At 40.4% G+C, this 19563-nt stretch overlaps 1 protein-coding gene across 1 annotated transcript in view; it reads left to right on the top strand.

Moving 5' to 3' along the window:
• Positions 1–2173: 2173 nt before the first annotated feature.
• Positions 2174–19563, top strand: part of MAP3K1 (mitogen-activated protein kinase kinase kinase 1) — a 72684-nt gene continuing 55294 nt past the window's right edge. Inside the window, exon 1 of the mRNA XM_083356280.1 lies at positions 2174–2811. Coding sequence (XP_083212406.1) covers positions 2252–2811 — 560 coding nt within the window. The 5' untranslated portion in view covers positions 2174–2251. The remainder of the gene's footprint in view (positions 2812–19563) is intronic.

The raw sequence follows: 19563 nt of genomic DNA, 5'->3' as shown, positions 1-19563 counted from the left end.
TGCATGATTAGGGATGAACTGGTCTGTCATGTGTTAGCCATTTTTTTTCAGTCTTGTGAGGTACCACAAAGGAACTTACTCCTTCGTATTTTTAAAATAAAAATTGCAATAATAAGGAGGATGAAAGAGTCATAATGGAATGATTGATGTGGTTGGAGTTCAACGAGGAGGGGCTTCATAAAATATAACACAAATATAAGAATTATAACAGAAATAAGATGGATATCCTTCATCTTGCAAAAGTTTAATCCATGCATTTTTCCCCATCCATCCCCTCATAGCCTCTAGACACCAGTTGAAGGCCTTTGCTGCATATCCAGTCTGTTTTCGAGTAGCAATACATATTTCATATCATCAGCACCCAAACATGATTCTATACCCAATGTTATTTAATTATTAAGCTTCATTTAATAATTAAATAACATTGGGTATAGGATCATGTTGTGCAATACTCCTTGCCGCAGCAACCAAAACATGATTGCAGGACTACTGTGTAGAACCATTCACCTAAGTAGGAGCACGATCACCATAGAACACTTCTCCTAATTCTCTAACTCTTGTAGGGAGTCTAAAGGGGCACTTTATTTGGATGGTACAAAACTATGTTGTACCATCCAGATCCCAACAAAGATCACCCAGCAGAGCAAACTGTCTTTCTGTCCTGAAAGACAGTCTAGGCCTGAATCCTGACTAAAAGGCTTCTAGTTAATCTGTGTTGTCCAAGATCCTGTGCAGTTGACTCTCCATGCCCCTTTTGACAAACAAAGGGAAATTTAGCAACTGGATAGAAGTTGTCTAATATAGCTGGATCAAGTCTTTAATTTCTCTGAACCATAAGGCTCATGAAAAATTAATGTACCTCCTCACTGTTTTCTAATTGGATGTGAAAAAGGGCAGAGGAGGGTATCAAATGACATTCCAGGGTAACTAAGAATGGAAATGGCACGCACAGCACTCTAATGTTGCATTACACCACTACTGAGTTGCAGTGTCAGTCTATTCAAGGGTTTATCCAGGAGCTGTCACTGGTTTACAAGTTCAAGATGCTAATCTAATAATCAAAAAGTATAAACCTGTGAAGTTTGCTAAGAAATTACTGAATTGTAGTAAATACTCAAGACTTCTTTTTTGTTTAAAGTGCCTTTTATGTTACAGAATAAATTGACCAGAGAAAAATGTAAAGCAACTGTGCAATAAAACTAAAACAAACAACCCCCCCCTCTTATTTACAGCCTATATTTTACACAGCACACACAGCTGGAAGCATTTGAACCTACCATGATGCAAGTTAGTTTCTGGCTGTGTGTTATGAAAAATTTAAAAAAAAAAGAACAATTGGTAAAACACTGTTAACTGTAGAATAAGGGGAGGCACGCCAACACCATCATAGGGGGATTTATTAGCTACTCATGTTTAATTTAATTTAATTTAATTTAATACTGCTAAGCTTGTAAGCCGCCCTGAGTCTTCAGAGAAGGGCGGGATATAAATGGAATAAAAATAAAAATAAATAATTTCCCTGGCAGAGTGATCAAACTGATCCCATTTCAAAATTCTTGCGTTTGAATTTTCCATCCCTCAAAACAAACCTGTCTTAAAGCAGACCTTCAGCACTTAAGCCTTCCAGTTTCCGACTTACGGGGAAACGCCACCGTTATTATAAGGGGAGTCCTGAAAAAATCTCCCCCGTTGCCGCTCAAGATGCTTCTATCCTTGCTAAATGCCTCAGAAGTCCACTAATTGCCTTATTTCTGCAGACCGGACAGATACAACGGCTTTTTCACAGAGCAAATCGGTACGCAATCCTCCCGAAGCGAAGGCAAACGGAAGAATCCGTAGCGAGGAGTTAGGCACTTTCCCCAAGACACTGTTTCTCTGGTGGGAAGCAGGGCAGCTGAGAGAAGACATTTGACTGGGGGAGGGAGGCGAGGAGGAGCGGCCGAGGCGAGCGCAGAGCCAAAAGCCAAATGCACCTGGCCGGCCAGAGGAGGCGCTGAGAGAGCCCGGCTGCGCAAAACGAGCCGCGGCGCCCCTCAGGTTACCTATCGCCTCCGCCCTCTTCCTTTCTTTCTCCTTCCCTCCCGCAACCTGGGCCCGCCCATCGGCCCAGTTCCTCTCCGGCTACGCAACCGGCGCAAGCCACGCCGCGGGCGTAGTGGCGGTCCGGGGAATTCGCTCCCTGCCCGCTCAGAGCCGGTGCGCTTGACTGACGGAGGGCGATTGTGGGTTGGGATGTGACCCGCCAGAGAAAATGGCGGCGGCAGGAGGACCGGAGGCGGCGGCGGCGGCGGCGGCTGGGAATCACATCGCCTCTTCGGGAGGATTATCTTCGGGGAACGAAGCCGCCGCCGCCGAGGTTGCCGCCTCTGTAGCAGCGCCCGCCGCGGGCGCTCGGAGCCCGAAGCCTCCGCGGTACAGCAGCGGCGCTGCAGCTGGGCTCCCCACCGGAGACAGCGGCGGCGGCGGCGGCCAGAGGGAGTCGCGCTCAGACTGGAAGCGGAAGCAGCTGCGCAAAGTGCGGAGCGTGGAGCTGGACCAGCTGCCGGAGCCCGCCGAGTGCCCGGAGCTGCCCCTTTCCCTCACCAGGACCGCCGGGGGCGCCACGTCCTCCTCCGCCCCCCAGCCCGTGGTGCCGGCGCCGCACTCCACCCCCGGCAGCCCCGCGTCCTCCCCCAGCCGCGGAGGCTTCCTCAGCGCCGGCTCCCACGACTCGCCGCAGCCGGACGTCGGGAGCCAAGCGGCGGGAGCTGGCGTCGGCCAAAAAATCCCGGCGTTCCTGCCGCCGCCACCCCCCGCTTCAGCCGGAGCTGGGTGAGTGGGGCTGTGGGGTAGGCGGGCGGCTGCGGGTGACACTTGAGAGCGGCGGGATCCTTTCGGCCTGCCGAAGGAAGGGGTGGCTGGACGCGGGGTCGGGGTCGGATGTGGCCGCCGTCTTTCCTCCCCTGCACGGGCAGGTAACGCGGCACTTGGGGAGCCGTGCGGAGAGAGGGGCGCGTGTTTGCAAACACTCGGGCGAGCCGCGAGTTGCCTGCCTGCCTGCCTGCCTGCCAGGGCGCTGGGATTTGTCAGAGAAGCCGGCCAGGGATCGCTTTCGGGGGCAGGTCAGCGTGCGGCGCTGCTTCCCAAGCATTGTTTTGGCAGCAAACTCCCCCTGCCCAGCGCACGCATCCTTTGCTATTTTACCCTCCAAGAAGGGTTTGTTTCTGGCGCTAACAACCCCATTTTGATTTTTTGCTCCACTCCGGGAGATGGGTTGCAGAAGGAATGTGCGCGTTCCAAGGGCGCACGGGGCCGAAAGCCATTTCAATACCTGCCCAGCGGCGGTTGCTTGAGAGGCTTTGAAGTTTAAATTGGCCGGAGTGGTGAAAAAAAAAGACCGGATGTCCCAGCCTTTCAGTTTATGTGCGGATCAGCCCCGCTAATTCTTCAGGCGAGTCTTTTCTCTGTAGTAGGAGGATCCAGAGTTGGGGAGGGGAGCGGGAATGGGGATGCGGGTAAACATCTCTGTAAAATGCGTCGGAGTGTTTTAGATTGGCTTGCAGTTTAATTGGTGTTCTCGACACTTCAGGGACCGAGAGCGCGTCTGCAGTTCGTTTCTCCCCGAGCTGAAAATAGGGAAATGTGTTTACGGAATGGGAGAAAGCACTTTATCGATGTTCCTCTCTACCCGGTTGTCGCTGAAACAGATATAAAATGAGATTTCAGATGACAGATTTGAAAACAGTGTGCATGGGCTTTCTTAAACTTAACTGACGATGCAGAATTTGCCCTGTTTTCCGGACAGGAAACACACGTTTCAATTGAGGATATTAAATTAAAACGCACTGGTTTAAATTTGTAGGGGTTTTTTATATATATATTTGTTAAAGAGCTCCGGGGTCTGTTTTTAGTAAACTTTTGTTCAGATAGAAGGCATATTTTTTCTCTCAAAGCATTTTAATAAGGGTTCATGGAAAAATACCCTTATGGTCAGTAAGAGGGTGCTCTGAGACCTACATTCTACATGAAGGAACCCTGATCCTAAATAGGGATCTCTCTCACCTTGACCTCCGTATGACTCACTTTTAATAAGCATGTTTAGGCTTACAGTCTTTGTATACAACTAGTTTTTAAACTACTTGTGCAACCAGATCTAGTCTTAGGCAGCCGATAATCAGTGGTTTTTCTGTATGCTTATAACTTGTGAATTAGCTACTTTTTTAGCAGTTATGTTAACGTGATTATTAAAATATGTAACAGATAAGCTGCTAACTGAAACTGAATTCCAAGCTGGCAAGTGAACTGTGTACCCTGATTATGGAAATGCATTTTTAGAAGAGCTAGCTTTGAAGTAGATTAATAGTGTTGTATCACTGTGATGTGTCTCTGTTCAGTGTGTGCTCATTATATGCCATAGTGACGTTGGTAATTTTATATCAGTAAACCTTTGCTGTGACCAAAGAAGAATAAGAGAGAGAGTGCACTTGTAAATCACATTTGAAAGATGTATTGTAATGTGTTGACTGCAGAAATACAAGCATTTCATGACTATTGTATGTGTTAGAATGCTTGTACATGAGAAATTTCTTTTTTACAAACATGTTATAGAAATTTTGCACATTTGGGTGTTGGGGTATTCATTGAAATAAATTAAAATTAATCTCTGAGAAAATATGTAAACATACTGGACAAATCATTTTACTTAAATAGCACGCACAGTACAGATTTAATTGAAATAAATCCAACAAAAATAAAGCTAGTGCAAATTATACTTTCAATATGTTTAAACATTAAATAGTCACTATTACTCTTGTTAATATTTCAGCTAAATTCTTGAATGTGTGCATATGCATTCAAGTCACTCTTGATTCTTGGTGACTGCATGGACAAGCCCCATACAGTTTTCTTGGTGAGATTTTTGGAAGTTATTTGCCATTACCTTTTTTTTTCTAGTACTGAGGGACAGTGGCCCAAAGTCATCAGCTGGCTTTGTGTCTCAGACAGAACTAGAAGTTAGTCACCTGGGATCTAGCATGGTGCCTTAAATTGCTACACCATACTGGCTCTAAATGGTAAATACTTCAACTAAATTCTTAAAATGTAAATCACATTATTACATTTAATACAGTGAGTGCAGTAACTGACATTAATTCCTTTGATGTGGTCTTCTTGAAATAAGTAGATAGTGCAGCTGCTTTAAGGGCCTCATATGTTTCTCTCTTATCTATGATCCATCAGCCACGAGTTTAAATAGTTCCTACTTTATCACATTTCTGAATTATGAATACTATTTGCAGTATGTCCAATCCTAATTCAAAAATGCTTATTTTGAAGTATGATCATGATGCTAATGAAATAAAGTAAAATAAAATAAAAAAACTAATTCTGGCCTAAACAATTAGCTATGTATAATAATAATATGTTGTAGTTTGGAAAAGGAATAAAAATATTCATCCATCCATTCAGGGATTGGATGATTACTAATGCAATGTAACATTTCCATTTGGAGAAGGTTGCAGCTGCATAGAGTTACTTTCCTTACTGAATATGAGCATTGTGTTAGCCATGACAGTTAATACAAAATTAAATAATCTTAAATTATTCAGTTCCCCATATATTTAACTATAATAATACCCTGGCTTTCATGAAATAAAAAAGTAATATAGCTTTCTTGACAGTGTCTTAATTTTACCATGCTATTGTAGCCATCCATTTATTTTGCCTAGCAAAAACAAAACTAGAGATCCAGATTAGTTTTTTGTGTACTTTAATGTTACTTATTAAGGTGTACTTTTGTTCAGTAAATGTTGCTACAGTTACATAGTATTAATTGTTCACTGTTCTTAAAGAGTATGGAAAAACAGCTTTTATAAAAATAAAGCTGTGGTCTTGAGTGTTTCGAAATGCTCATTATGCCCAACGGTAATAATGGAATCTTTTAAAAAATGGAGTTTTAATGATAAAGTATTTTTTTTAAATTTAGGCTGCAATGCTATATACTGGGATCAAGCTGCATTAAGTGAGGCTTATGTCTGAGTATAAGGATAAAACTGCACTTATATAATTAAGGAGCCTTTTTTGGGTAACTATGGTTTTTCCTATCTACCTATGAAGAAACAGTCTTAATGCTACTATAATAAGCTTTTATAGGTAAAGATTATAACTTGAATTCCAATTTGTCTTTCAAAAGTAGTAAACTTTATATTTTCATTACCAAAGATTTCTGGTTTTTCCTATATATTAATGTGATTGTTTACATTGAGGCGGTGGAGGAGGAATACAAATAGAAATTGTGCCAGAATGGTCATTGAAAATACATAGCTAGACAATCTTGTTTTATTGGACCTAACTAAAACTTAGATTTTGTATAAGTAGAGAGAGTTTGGGGGAAAAAATACCATGTTGTAACAGGATTTCATTCTAGTAGTAGTATGTTATATATACTGTGTGTGTGCATGCGTGTATATGTGTGTGTCTCATTAATACAATCATTATTATAGTTTAACTTATAGACCAGGGCTTTTCAACCAGCGGTATGAGTACCACCTGTGGTACATTGGCATCTGGCAGGAGGTACGCAACCATCCTAGAAAAGTAGCGGGGGAGGGGAATGAGCTGAACCGGTGGCAGCACCGCACAAGCCTGTGCGAGAGATGGCTGGAGCTGCAGGGCTGTCAGGGCTCAATGGAAGCGCTAGGATCATCGCTTCTTTGGGGCTGTCAGGGCTCAGCAGAAGCACAGGATCAGTACCAGGCTCCAGCTGGAGCTTGATGCTGATTCGAGCGCTTCTGAGCCCAGAAGAAGCACCGATCAGCTGGAATGTTGCAGCATCTCCAGGGTCTTGTGATTTACATTCAGATGCTTGGCAACTGATTCATATTTATAATGGTCACAGTGTCCCAGGGCCATGTGAAGGGACCAAAACCTGCTGCAACAACCCAGCAGACGGTGGGAATAAAAACCAAACACATCCCCCACCTCACCACTGTTGCCAATCCTCAACAGAAATGCTCACAACAATGAAAACCTCGGACAGGAGGAAGAGCACCGCCGGGTGGGCAGGCAGGTGTCTTGCTCGGCTGTGGCTTGGGGGGCACTTTTTTCAGTGGCATTGTAACTTGGAACAGTCACTAACCGAACTGTTGTAAGTCGAGGACTACCTGTACTTCATCACTTTTTTCCTTTTTTTTTGGGACATCAAGTTTTTGACACCTTGCTAGGCGACTGGTGGTACTTGGATGTTGCCATATCCTAAAAGTGGTACAATGGGTGAAAAGGTTGAAAAGCCCTGTTATAGACTACTGGACTCAGTCCCAACTGAGTAGCAAAAGCCACACTAATTAAACTTTGAAGCATCAGTGGAGATGGAAGAACATAGAATAGAAGAGGCAAATAGGAAAGGAGAATATTCTATGAAAGACATGTTAAACTTGCGACGTCACATGACGTTGTGCAACGTATCAGGACGGTTTTGCCATTGCTGGCAATGGGGTGGGCGCTGCTTCCGGATGACACGTCCGGCCCATGGGCCGGCAGTTTGACACCCCTGCTCTATGATCTGTTAGGTCTCGAGCATTTTACAATTGATTTTGAGAACATGTTTAAAAAATCTGATATTTATTTTAAATAACTTTATGCTGCCTGACTTTATAACATCAGAGTGCAATATTCAAATTGCAATATAAAAATTGCATTATAAGTAACAAATCAAATAATTGGTCAGTGACCATATATTTAAACAACAAATATAGATTTTCAGATGCCAATGTGAATGAAAAAGCAGTGTGCACGCACCTAAGGCACTCCAGTGTCATTTTATATCTTATTTCTGGTAAGGGCAGAGAGGCTGAACAGTACAAAATGGAGAGCACTTACCTGAGGATTTGTGTTCAGCAACAAAACAATATACTTTAGCATCTAATTAACTGTGGGTTAGAAAAGCTACTGTGTGAACCTAGAAAGATCCGGGAAGAGGATTAGATTTGTTTTGGAAACCTTTGTACTGCACTATTCCCAATGTGACAGAAGGAGAGGTTGGTTATCTGGGGTTATGGAATGAGTTCTTCATTTCAATAACCTTTGGCATCAAAGATGGCTGGGTTAGATAAGTATCTGATCAATATTTGCCTGGTGATTGATTTTATACTGCAGATTGGTATAGCTGCAGATAAACTGAAAGCAGCTCTTCTAATTGGTTATATACTGAAAAGGCCTTTGATAGGGTGCAGACTGAACATTGAAATGCATTTTAAGAAGGTGTGGTTTTTATTATATTTTTGTTCATGGCATTGCGATTTAGTATTTTCATTCTGTAGCTTGAATGATCACCAAGCAGTTTGTTTGTCAGGCCTTTACATTATATTGGGACTCTTTAAATTATAAACAATGTACCTTGCCTCTTTTGATTTTCACTTTGGTTTTTGAACCGTTGGTAGATTCCATACAGTCTCAAGATATTAAAGGCAAGGCACTTAACACTGAATATATATTGTTTATATATCAATAATATTATGGCTATTCTTGAAAATTATATAAATTATTATCAATGTTTGTTGACAAAGCAATATGTTCATAGCATGGCTATACTATTAACTGGAATAAATCTAATTTGCTGCCTTTAGGGTCTATTACATGTGTAGATTGTTTTAGATTAGACTTTACAATTTTAACAGATTTTATACAATACGACTTCACATTTCTTCCAAAAATTATCATGTTGAATTAAATGTATGAATGTATACTTAAACTTCAGTGAATGTAACTTGATAGTCAAATTTCTTAAAAAATCTTTTGAGATAAGATTATATTAAAAATGAATATTACATTGATATACATATTTTAAGAACTATTCCAATGTTAATTTTTAATAATTCATACACTGACAGAAAGACATGTTTATGTTCTTTGGCTTCCACTTCCTTCCAGTAAACACTTGCATTATATTTTATTTGTTTAGCTTGTTTTATTTTCCCCCCCTTTAAAATCCTACCTTTATTATTTTTATTAAATAACTCAACATACCTAATACACTTTCCTTCTCCTATTTTGCCTACAACAACAATCCTCTGAGATGGATGAGGCTGAGAGTGATTGGCGCAAAGTCACCCAGCCAACTTTTATGCCTAAAGTCGGACTTGAACTTACGTCTCCTAGCCTGATGCCTTAACCATTGACCCAAACTGGACCTCCCTGAAATATGTACCAAAAACACGGAATGGATGCTTTAGCATATCTGCATATTTAGCTTCCATAAGAAATCCTACACTCGAACAGAAACCCACAATTCCATTTCAAGAGACATTAAAATGCAATGAAATCATTAATTATGTATTAGATTTGTAGAAAGAAGGTGTTATAAACTTTAAGCCCATCGTGGCATGAGCAGGATATTTGAGAGACCACCTTTCTTCAGTCATTTCTACCCATCCCATCAAGTTTGCCATAAAATGTAAGGTGCAATGGGGTTTCAAGTAAGAACATTCAATAAACTCTTATTGGTTCAGGCCATCAATCTATATATGGCATCATTTGCTGTTGCATAACAGGCAGCTAGATGCATTCAGAAAGCTCATAAGGGTAATAATTCTCTTTTATTGTTGTTCTCTAGTATCTGTTATTATAGGTAATGTTGCTTATGGTTCAAGAGGTATTAAACAGTCACCCAAAATTAACAATGTTTATTCGTCTTCTGTTAATGTATACATTTTCTTTTAATATGGTGTATATTAGTGGCACTTACCACATCTGACAGCTTGATTTTGGATTAGGATAGTGTGTGAATCCAATACTGAGTTAAATATATCTTTTCCTAATATTTGAGAAAAGGGGGGGCGGGTGAGTCTATTAATGTGTGCATTTTGTTGTTGTTAGTTGCGAAGTCGTGTCCGACCCATCGCGACCCTATGGACAACGTTCCTCCAGGCCTTCCTGTCCTCTACCATCTTCTGGAGTCCATTTAAGCTCACGTCTATTGCTTCAGTGACTCCATCCAGCCACCTCATTCTCTGTCGTCCCCTTCTTCTATTGCCCTCAATCTTTCCCAGCATTAGGCTCTTCTCCAGTGAGTCCTTCCTTCTCATTAGGTGGCCAAAGTATTTGAGTTTTAACTTCAGGATCTGGCCTTCTAAAGAGCAGCCAGGGTTGATCTCCTCTAGGACTGACCGGTTTGATCGCCTTGCAATCCAAGGGACTTGCAGGAGTCTTCTCCAGCACCATAGTTCAAAGGCTTCAATTCTTTGGCACTCAGCCTTTCTTATGGTCCAACTTTCACTGCCATACATTGCAACTGGGAAGACCATAGCCTTGACTATACGCACTTTTGTTGATAGGGTGATGTCTCTGCTTTTTAGTGTGCTGTCTAGATTTGCCATTGCTTTCCTCCCGAGGAGCAAGCGTCTTTTAATTTCTTGGCTACAGTCCCCATCTGCAGTGATCTTGGAGCCCAGGAAAATAAAATCTGTCACTACCTCCATTTCTTCCCCATCTATTTGCCAGGAATTGAGAGGGACAGATGGCATGATCTTGGTTTTCTTAATGTTTAGTTTCAACCCAATTTTTGCACTCTCCTTCTTCACTCGCAACAAGAGGCTATTTAGTTCCTCTTCACTTTCTGCCATTAGAGTGGTATCATCTGCATATCTTAGGTTGTTGATATTTCTCCCAGCAATCTTAATTCCAACTTTTGATTCATCTAGCCCTGCCTTTCTCATGATGTGCTCTGCATATAAGTTAAATAGGCAGGGCAACAGTATACAGCCTTGCCGGACTCCTTTCCCAATTTTGAACCAATCAATGGTTCCGTGTCCAGTTCTCACTGTTGCTTCTTGGTCCGCATATAGGTTTCTCAAGAAACAAATAAGATGGTCTGGTACGCCCATCTCTTTAAGGACTTGCCACAGTTTGTTGTGATCCACACAATCAAAGGCTTTAGCATAGTCAATGAAGCAGAAGTAGATGTTTTTCTGGAACACTCTAGCTTTCTCCATGATCCAGTGTATGTTAGCAATTTGATCTCTAGTTCCTCTGCCTCTTCGAAATCCTGCCTGTACTTCTGGTAGTTCTCAATCCACATACTGCTGGAGTCTAGCTTGTAGGATTTTAAGCATAACTTTACTAGCATGTGAAATGAGTGCAATGGTGCGATAGTTTGAACATTCTTTGGCACTGCCTTTCTTTGGAATTGGAATGTAAACTGATCTTTTCCAATCCTGTGGCCACTGTTGAGTTTTCCAAATTTGCTGGCAAATTGAGTGTAGCACTTTTACTGCATCATCTTTTAAGATTTTGAATAGCTCAGCTGAAATACTGTCACCTCCACTAGCTTTGTTGTTGCTCAGCTTTTCTAAGGCCCACTTCACTTCACATTCTAGGATGTCTGGCTCGAGGTTAGTGACCACCTCATTGTAATTATCAGGGACGTTAAGCTCATTCTTGTATAGTTCTTCTGTGTAATTTTGCCACCTCTTCTTAATCTCTTCTGCCTCTGTTAGGTCCCTGCCATTTTGGTCCTTTATCATGCCCATTTTTGCATGAAACGTTCCTTTCTTCTCTCCAATTTTCTTGAAAAGATCTCTAGTCCTCCCTATTCTATTGTTTTCTTCTATTTCTTTGCATTGTTCATTTAAGAAGGCATTCTTATCTCTTCTAGCTATTCTTTGGAATTCTGCATTTAATTGGGCATATCTTTCTTTTTCTCCCTTGCCTTTCGCTTCCCTCCTTTCCTCAGCTATTTGCAAAGGTTCCTCAGACAGCCATTTTGCTTTCTTGCATTTTTTTTCCCTTTGGGATGGTTTTAGTTGCTACCTCTTGTACAATGCTACTCCATTTCTTCTGAGGGATTCTTGCCCGCAGTAGTATACCTGATGGTCATCTGAATTAAATTCACCCATTCCTGTCCATTTTAGTTCGCTGATACCTAAGATGTCGATGTTTAGTCTTGTCATCTCTTGTTTGACCACGTCCAGCTTTCCTTGATTCATGGATCTTACATTCCAGGTTCCTACGGAGAAAAAATCTTTACAGCATCGGACTTTCCTTTCACCACCAGACACATCCACCACTGAGCGTCCTTTCGGCTTTGGCCCAGTCGCTTCATTCTTTCTGGCGCTACTAGTACTAGCCCTCTGCTCTTCCCCAGTAGCATATTGGATGCCTTCCGACCTGAGGGGCTCATGTTCCAGCGTCATATCGTTTTGCCTTTTGGTACTGTCCATAGGGTTTTCATGGCAAAGATACTGGAGTGGTTTGCCATTTCCTTCTCCAGTGGATCACGTTTTGTCAGAACTCTCTGCTATGACCTTTCTGTCTTGGGTGGCCCTGCACGGCATAGCTCATAGCTTCATTGAATTATGCAAGCCCCTTCGCCACGACAAGGCAGTAATCCATGAAAGGGGTGTGCATTTTATTGGGCCCCAAATGCTAGCTTATTATTAGAAACATAAAGATCCAAGTAATGCCAAATAGCAATAGCACTTAGACTTTTATATTGCTTCACAGTGCTTTAGAGCAGAGGCCCCCAACCTTTTGGGCACCAGGGACCGGTTCCATGGAGAGAGGTTTTTCTGCGGACCGGAGCAGGTGTGGTTTCATATGCTGCCTGCATCCCACGGATGGGACTTCGCTTGTTTGCGCAGACCAGTTTCTGGCATGCCATGGACCGGGACCGGTCCACGGACTGGGGGTTGGGGACCCCTGCTTTAGAGCTCTCTAAGCTTTTTACAAGGTCAGCATATTGCCCCCAAAAATCTGGTTCCTCATTTTACCAACCTCAGAAGATGGAAGGCTGAGTCAACCTTGAGCTGGTGAGATTTGAACTACCGGCAATCAGCAGTCAGCAGAATTAGCCTGTAATACTGCATTCTAACGACTGCATGACCAGGGCTCTTGTATATCATCTTGTATGTCATTGAACTGTATAGCTTCATCAGCTCTTCTGCCTTTGTATTAATAAGAATATTGATGACTCTGTTCACTTGTAAACAATATTTTATCCTCATTAAAAATATTATCCATTAATTACAGTTTTGAGCATTTTTACACCCCAGTCTCTGTATATTTGATTAGAAATACAGTTTGTGCCATGGGGCATGCCTGTAGTTTTGCGGTATTAGGTTTCCAGTGTTAATAGAATGTCATATATTCTTGCCTAATATTCTGTTAATATTAAGATACGTTACATCCATTGCATTACCGCAATCTCAATCCATAGAATAAAGAAATAAAATAATTCTGGCTGTATTTATTCATGATCTCTCATTTTGCCTTCTTTAAAACAATGTTTTGTTATCAGCAGATAAGAGTCCTTTATAAGTTTCTAAACTCTAATATCAAAATCAATTTAAAAATCAAAATCAATTCCAAGATTCTCCTTTTTTCCTTTTTAAAAATTTAAATGATGTTTGTATCTCTTGTGATAGTTTTTCAGTATTCCAAGATTTCTCACACAGACTAACCCTTAAGAGTGCAATGATTTTATTATCAATCCATTCTAAGACTCATCAGGCTTTTCATCAGGAATGACTTAAATGTACATATCACTGAATCAGACATAGTTTTAATGTTGGTCTTGCTCAGTGGTGGGATTTAAATATGTGAACAACCGGTTCTCTGTGCTTCCGGAAGTCCATTCTGTGCCTGGGCAACAAAAAATTAGCTACCAGTTCTACCGAAGTGGTGCGAGCCGGCTGAATCCCACCACTGGTCTTGCTTTATGTGCTTCAGCATTTTAAAAAACCATGAGCTGTTCGACGTAACTTTCTGTCACCTTAGGAGTTAAAGGAATACATTTAAAAGGGATATTACTGGTTAGGGAGTAGCTAGGAGGCATTATCAGAGAGTGGTAAATTGGACACTAACAGTTTTTGCTATCAGTATGTAACTTTTGATTTAAATCACACTGGAGATATATTTGGGATGAATGCATTAAGGGGACTACTGAGTAGTTTATTGCTTTAAAAAGAAGTATATTTGTTATTTTGATATTCCCGATAACAAAACTTTCCCCATATTGAAGAGAAGTAGGCATATTTTTACTACATGTCTTAAGCAGTAATGGAGCTTTTAGACTGTGTGGTTGCAGCCTGGTTTTCTGATGTCTTGACATTTTGTCAGCAGCTGTAGCTGCCATCTTTAGACACATGGATATGACAACTGAAGATGGAGTGACTGGACTTTTGTATTTGTACCTGCTTGATTGACCTTAGCCATAAAAGCTCGCACCAGTATACTATATGCCTTAGTTTTTCTTGAGTAATAAGGATGTATGTTTTGGCCCTCGGAAGACACATGTGGGATAAAACAATGTGCATCCATACACAGACAAATCCACACCCGTGTTGTGCATAATTGAGACTTTAGTTGGACAGCAACAGTTGTGGTCTTTTTGGAGATACTTTTCCCCCCGCAGTTCTGCTGTAATTCTAAAGCCGGGAAGAAAGAATTGCTGCATTCATTTATGAGACCTTGGCAATGATCAGTAACATTTACTTGAAAGTAACTGGATATGACTCCTGTATGTAATAGTGAGCTATAAAGATCACCCTGCTGACTAATATCAGCCTTCCAGGTGCTTCTGGTCTTTATTTTGAGACTGATACTCAAATCCTTGGAAGCTTTAGGATCAGAGGACCATGAGTCTTCATATTCTGGGAGAGGAATCTGGGTAGACTTACATGACTTCTATGCTGGGCAGTGAGCTTGTCCCAGGTAATCTTAACTTAGATTCACAAAGAAGGGTATCCCCTAAACCAGTGATGGCGAACCTTTTAGAGACCGAGTGCCCAAACTGCAACCCCAAACTCATTTATGTATCATCATGTGCCAGATGGGCAGGGCATATTGAGTGGGTGTGGGCAATTGGGTGGATGTCACCCATTGGGTGGGTGTGGCCCATTGGGTGGGTGTGCTGCAGTGGTAATGGCAGATTGGGTGGGACTAAAAAGTTCAATCAATTCCAACTTTGCGAGATCTTTTTTTCCCAGCGAGAAGTTGAAATTGATTGATTAAACCTTTTTTTTATTTTGCACACCGTGGCGGAGGCCTAAAGGGAAAAGGTTTTATAAAACACAGCTGAACGCTTAGGACTGGGGTGACAGTGCGCATTCCCCCAGAGAGAGCTCTGCGTGCCACCTGTGGCACACATGCCACAGCCCTAAACCAAAATATTTAATTGGAGATGATAAGATGTGTTCTGAATATGGAAGAAATTCACACTTATTTTTTGCTATGACAGAAAACCTTATGGTCATACTGTAGATTATTGTGCAAGATAAAAGACCCATTAAAATAATCAAAGTTGCTTGTGTGAGGACATTTCCAACTGGCAATGGTTGTTTGTTTCTTAGGAAAGTTATAAGAATTGAAACAAGCAAAAAGATGCTCAGGGCAATAATAATGTAAGACCAAAAGTGAATCTTTCATGATCACAAACAAGAAAGCTATATTCTTACAGACCCTCATTAGTCAGATTTACTGGAGGAAAGGGGATTAGGTTGCAGAATCTTGGAAACTGGACATTTGTACTTTAGCACCTCATTTATCAGTATGTTAAAGTAAGTGCTTTGGTTGCTCTGATCCTCTTTCTGCCTCTTGACAAAGAGGAGAGGTTGTCATTTGTTTTATTGATAAAGGAACGTACAAATTTTAGGTTTGTAAAGCACCATTCCTGTATCTGATTGAACACTGGTATGTACCTGGTGGTGATGAGAGCAGTGAAGCAAATATCCTTTTTTGTTCTTATTGAATCTACAGTTCTGTTTAGTGTGATCTGAAGACCTTCCCTCTATATTAAGCCTTCCTTTTGTCAGAAAGGCACATGGGAAATCAACTTTCAGTCAGAGTTTAAACATAGTGCAGTGGTAATCAAATCAAATCTTTATTATAGTCATAGATCAGCATAGATGCATTGTATGTTCAGAGCCTGAGAGAGATTTTTACTTTGGACGTGAGATTTTTACTTTGGACGTCTGGACATTCCCCTTTTACCAGTCAAGTGAACACCCTTTTTACCAGTTCACTCAGAGGCTGTGGTCAAGAGGCTAAGTTCTCATTTTAACAGGCTGAGACATAAAATGGCTCCTGAAAGTGAAAACAGTTTAGTTCTTGAAATTTCTATAATCTCTTTCCTTTTCAACAAATCTTATTAAAGAGGCATGCATGAGAATTTTGCTATTGGATGTTCCCTTGATATCTTGTCACAGATAGAAACATGAATGCAATTGTTTTACTGGTGGATGCTCTTTGTTGGGGTCTAAATGGAAAGGGTATGCCCATCATCATGGAAGTCTTCAGTTCCATGGACTATAGTATCTGTCTGGACTGCTTGGATGGGTTGGGATTTGGGAATACTGTCCTGGGTGGTTCTATTGCAACCTTAGCAGTAGTTATAGGATAAGAGCAATCAAATATTTAGTTTATTTCTCTGTAGCATGCTATCTATTCAAGCTGCTCTGGGCATGTGGAGGGCCACAGGAATCAGTCCTTTTCCCTCTGTCATTTAACTAAAACAGTCATCTACCTAATGATAGTAGTTACACATTGCCACTGGAGGCTAGATTAAAGATGCTGTAGAAGTCTTGAATGAGTATCTGGAATATAAGATTGTGAATGAGGAGAAACAAGCTGGAAGTGTTGTATATCCATAAACATCTTGGCTAATTAAAATTTCAGTTTTATAATAAGGATCACACATTCTATAAAGGAAGAAGCCTGCAGAGTTGTTTGGCAGTAATTTCTAGTTTCACTTTAAGTAGCCTCCAAACAAAAGAAGGCCCAGTATCATAGCTGTCCCTCCCTCCATTGACAATAATGGGTTACTAACACACTTCTTAAAGCCTTCTTTTTTTCTGCTGAGAGGTTCTTAATCAGTTGTAAAAAGATTATTTTCCATACTACCCTTACATTGCTTCAAAAGCTTATCGTATTAATGAGATGTCTAATTATTTTTGGGATCTTGGTGGTTTCAACAGTTGTGGTTAACAGTTATTGTATAGGTTCATGCAGTATTTTCCCAAACAATTATGGGTATGTACATATCTGAAAATAATCATTTGCAGAAGGCTCAGTGATATAAATGACCATGTTATAAATAAGCCTTTGGCTTTGCTCATTTTTCTGGCTGATTTGAATTTACAAGTCATTTTCATTTGTTTAAAATTTAATTGATCGCTTGATAATTCTAATAATTCCAAATGTTTAAATGATCAACATCAGGTTGTTTGATATACTGTGTTGAGCCCAGAGAAGCTTTGCAGTGTTAGAGATACCTTGACTAGGTACAAGAAGGACCAGTTTGACTAGATTTCCTTTAGATACTTGTGGTTACAGTGATCCGTTGACATCAGAAATGTGAGATTAAATTTCTGAATACTGTTCACAATAAGAAAAGTTATCTGTTTGTTTGTATTCCAACTTTATTATCTTCCTCCTATTTTTCCCACAACAACCCTCTGAGGTCGGTTGGGCTGAGATAGTGCAACTGGCCCAAAGTCATCCAGCTGGCTTTCATGGTTAAGGCGAGATTTTATGTAATGTGTACACAAATGTGAAGGATTAACACTTCACAAATGGTGTTTAATCTTTTACTCAACTTTTTTTAAAAAAATATTTTTATCATTGCATGAAGCTGCCAATAATATAAGAGGAGACTAAAATTTGTAACCAAATAAGCCCCATGTTTTCTATTGATTGTTATAGCTTTACCTCACAAATCCCTTTTGTGCTTATGAACATGGATGCTAAGACATGTTGTCACTCACTAAAAATGGTCAGGTAATTCAGTTTTGATAGAGTGGCTATATGGTAGAGGTTAAATGTGCAGCTATCTCCAACGCTTCTGTATCTAGTTCTATAAGAAGGCATGCAAGTGACATTTCATGCCTGCATAACTCCCAATGGCAAAAAGAAGTCATGAGCAGTAGTCATTGCACAATGTAACTCTCTAGCTGTAAGGACTTGTCTTCTAGAAACAGTCGGTACTTGCCTTAAGCCATGTTATAGGGATTAGTGGAATTTTTTGCCAGAAGCTACTTCCATTCAGACTCTTGCTGCCTCTGCTGCTTGTTCTCTTTTATGGGTACAGATAGGAAAAGTATGTTCTTGGAAGAGGGGCTAACTTTATAAAATGTTTCTCCTCCTTACTCACTTATTGTTCAGTAAACAAGATTAACAAGATTGCAAGGAGGGAATGAATGCACATAAGGGTTTTGTTTTGTTTTGTTTTTGAGAAATAGCTACACTAATTTTGCTTTAACATTTTTGTTCAACACACAAATGTATTTTGCAGTACTGGGTCCTGGATTAAATAAGAACCAGATGTCATATATTTTATGTGTGAACTATCTTTGTGTATATAGTATTTGCACATATTAGGAAAAAGTTTTGATACAGTATTAGCAAATATAGTGAACTCTAAAATCCTAAAGCTGAACAGTAATAGAAGGAGGTATGCTGGTTTATGAAATACCAATTCTTCAAAACAAAATTTTCATATTTCTGTGATAATATCAGTTGGATGTACAGAAGCAAAAAAACCCCCTTCTAAATTCTATTTAAATAGCATTTTGAAAATGGAATTTGATTTTAATTTATATGCTACTAACTTTAGGGTGATTTGTCATCTTTTAAAAATATCACGGATCTATTAGTGTATAACCATACAGAGGATTTCTTCTCTGTTTCTGTTGTGAATATGCTTAATGATTTAAGATCCATGATTTGAAGCATGCAGTATTGAGATATTATGCCTTTTTTGTTTCCTTAGTATTACCAGAATGCTGCTTGAAAGACATTCTTTGGGTTGCTTGAAATAGTAATGAATTTAGTACTGATGCAAGTGTGCATACTAGTAATTTGATGGTAATTTAACGGTATCATCACTGCATCTCCAATGTTTCCTTCTGTATGTGACTAATGTGTCATCAAAACATCTGGAAATTATTATTATTTATTTAGCATATGAGGAGAATATAACAGAAGAGAAGTAAATGTATACACACAAGCCACATAATTATATACAAAACGTCTGCGGAGGAATGGCAGCGGCCTCATAACTGTGTGTCAAATTCAGCTATCCAGGCTATCACCTCTGACATTGCTTCTTGTAGATCTTCTAGTGAACTAGAGAACATATGTTCTCTATATTGCATAGAACATATATTGGCAATCTTGCACATTATTTAATTATTTACATATCAGCACCACAGTTGCAACAAGGGGAATCTTTCCAGTCCCACTGATACAGGGCAGAAGCATTCCTTCCAGTATTACACCTAATTGTGTTCGATTTTGTCCGGATAGAGTGAGTCAAGTCAAAATCAGGTGGATCATTCATCTTTCCAGGCATTTCTGGTGTTAAACTGTGTAGAAGTTAAGTGAATAACTGTTTTCCATGCTGGCCTATGGGATTTCAATCTTGTGATGGATTGTGCATTGTCCTGGTGAATAGGGAGGGCCTTGTTACTCAGCATCCTTGACCATAGCTGAACGAGAGCTTGTTGTCTTTTAATGTGGGGCAATACTGTATGATATTGTTAAGTGCTAGTAACCAGTGCACAGGACTAAGATGCAATATGCCTGAGATGATACACA

Source organism: Vipera ursinii, assembly GCF_947247035.1.
Source record: "Vipera ursinii genome assembly, chromosome: 2".
In the NCBI taxonomy this organism is placed as follows: Eukaryota; Metazoa; Chordata; class Lepidosauria; order Squamata; family Viperidae; genus Vipera; species Vipera ursinii.
Note: the sequence above shows the minus strand (reverse complement) of the source record. Positions and strands in the feature narration are given on the sequence as shown.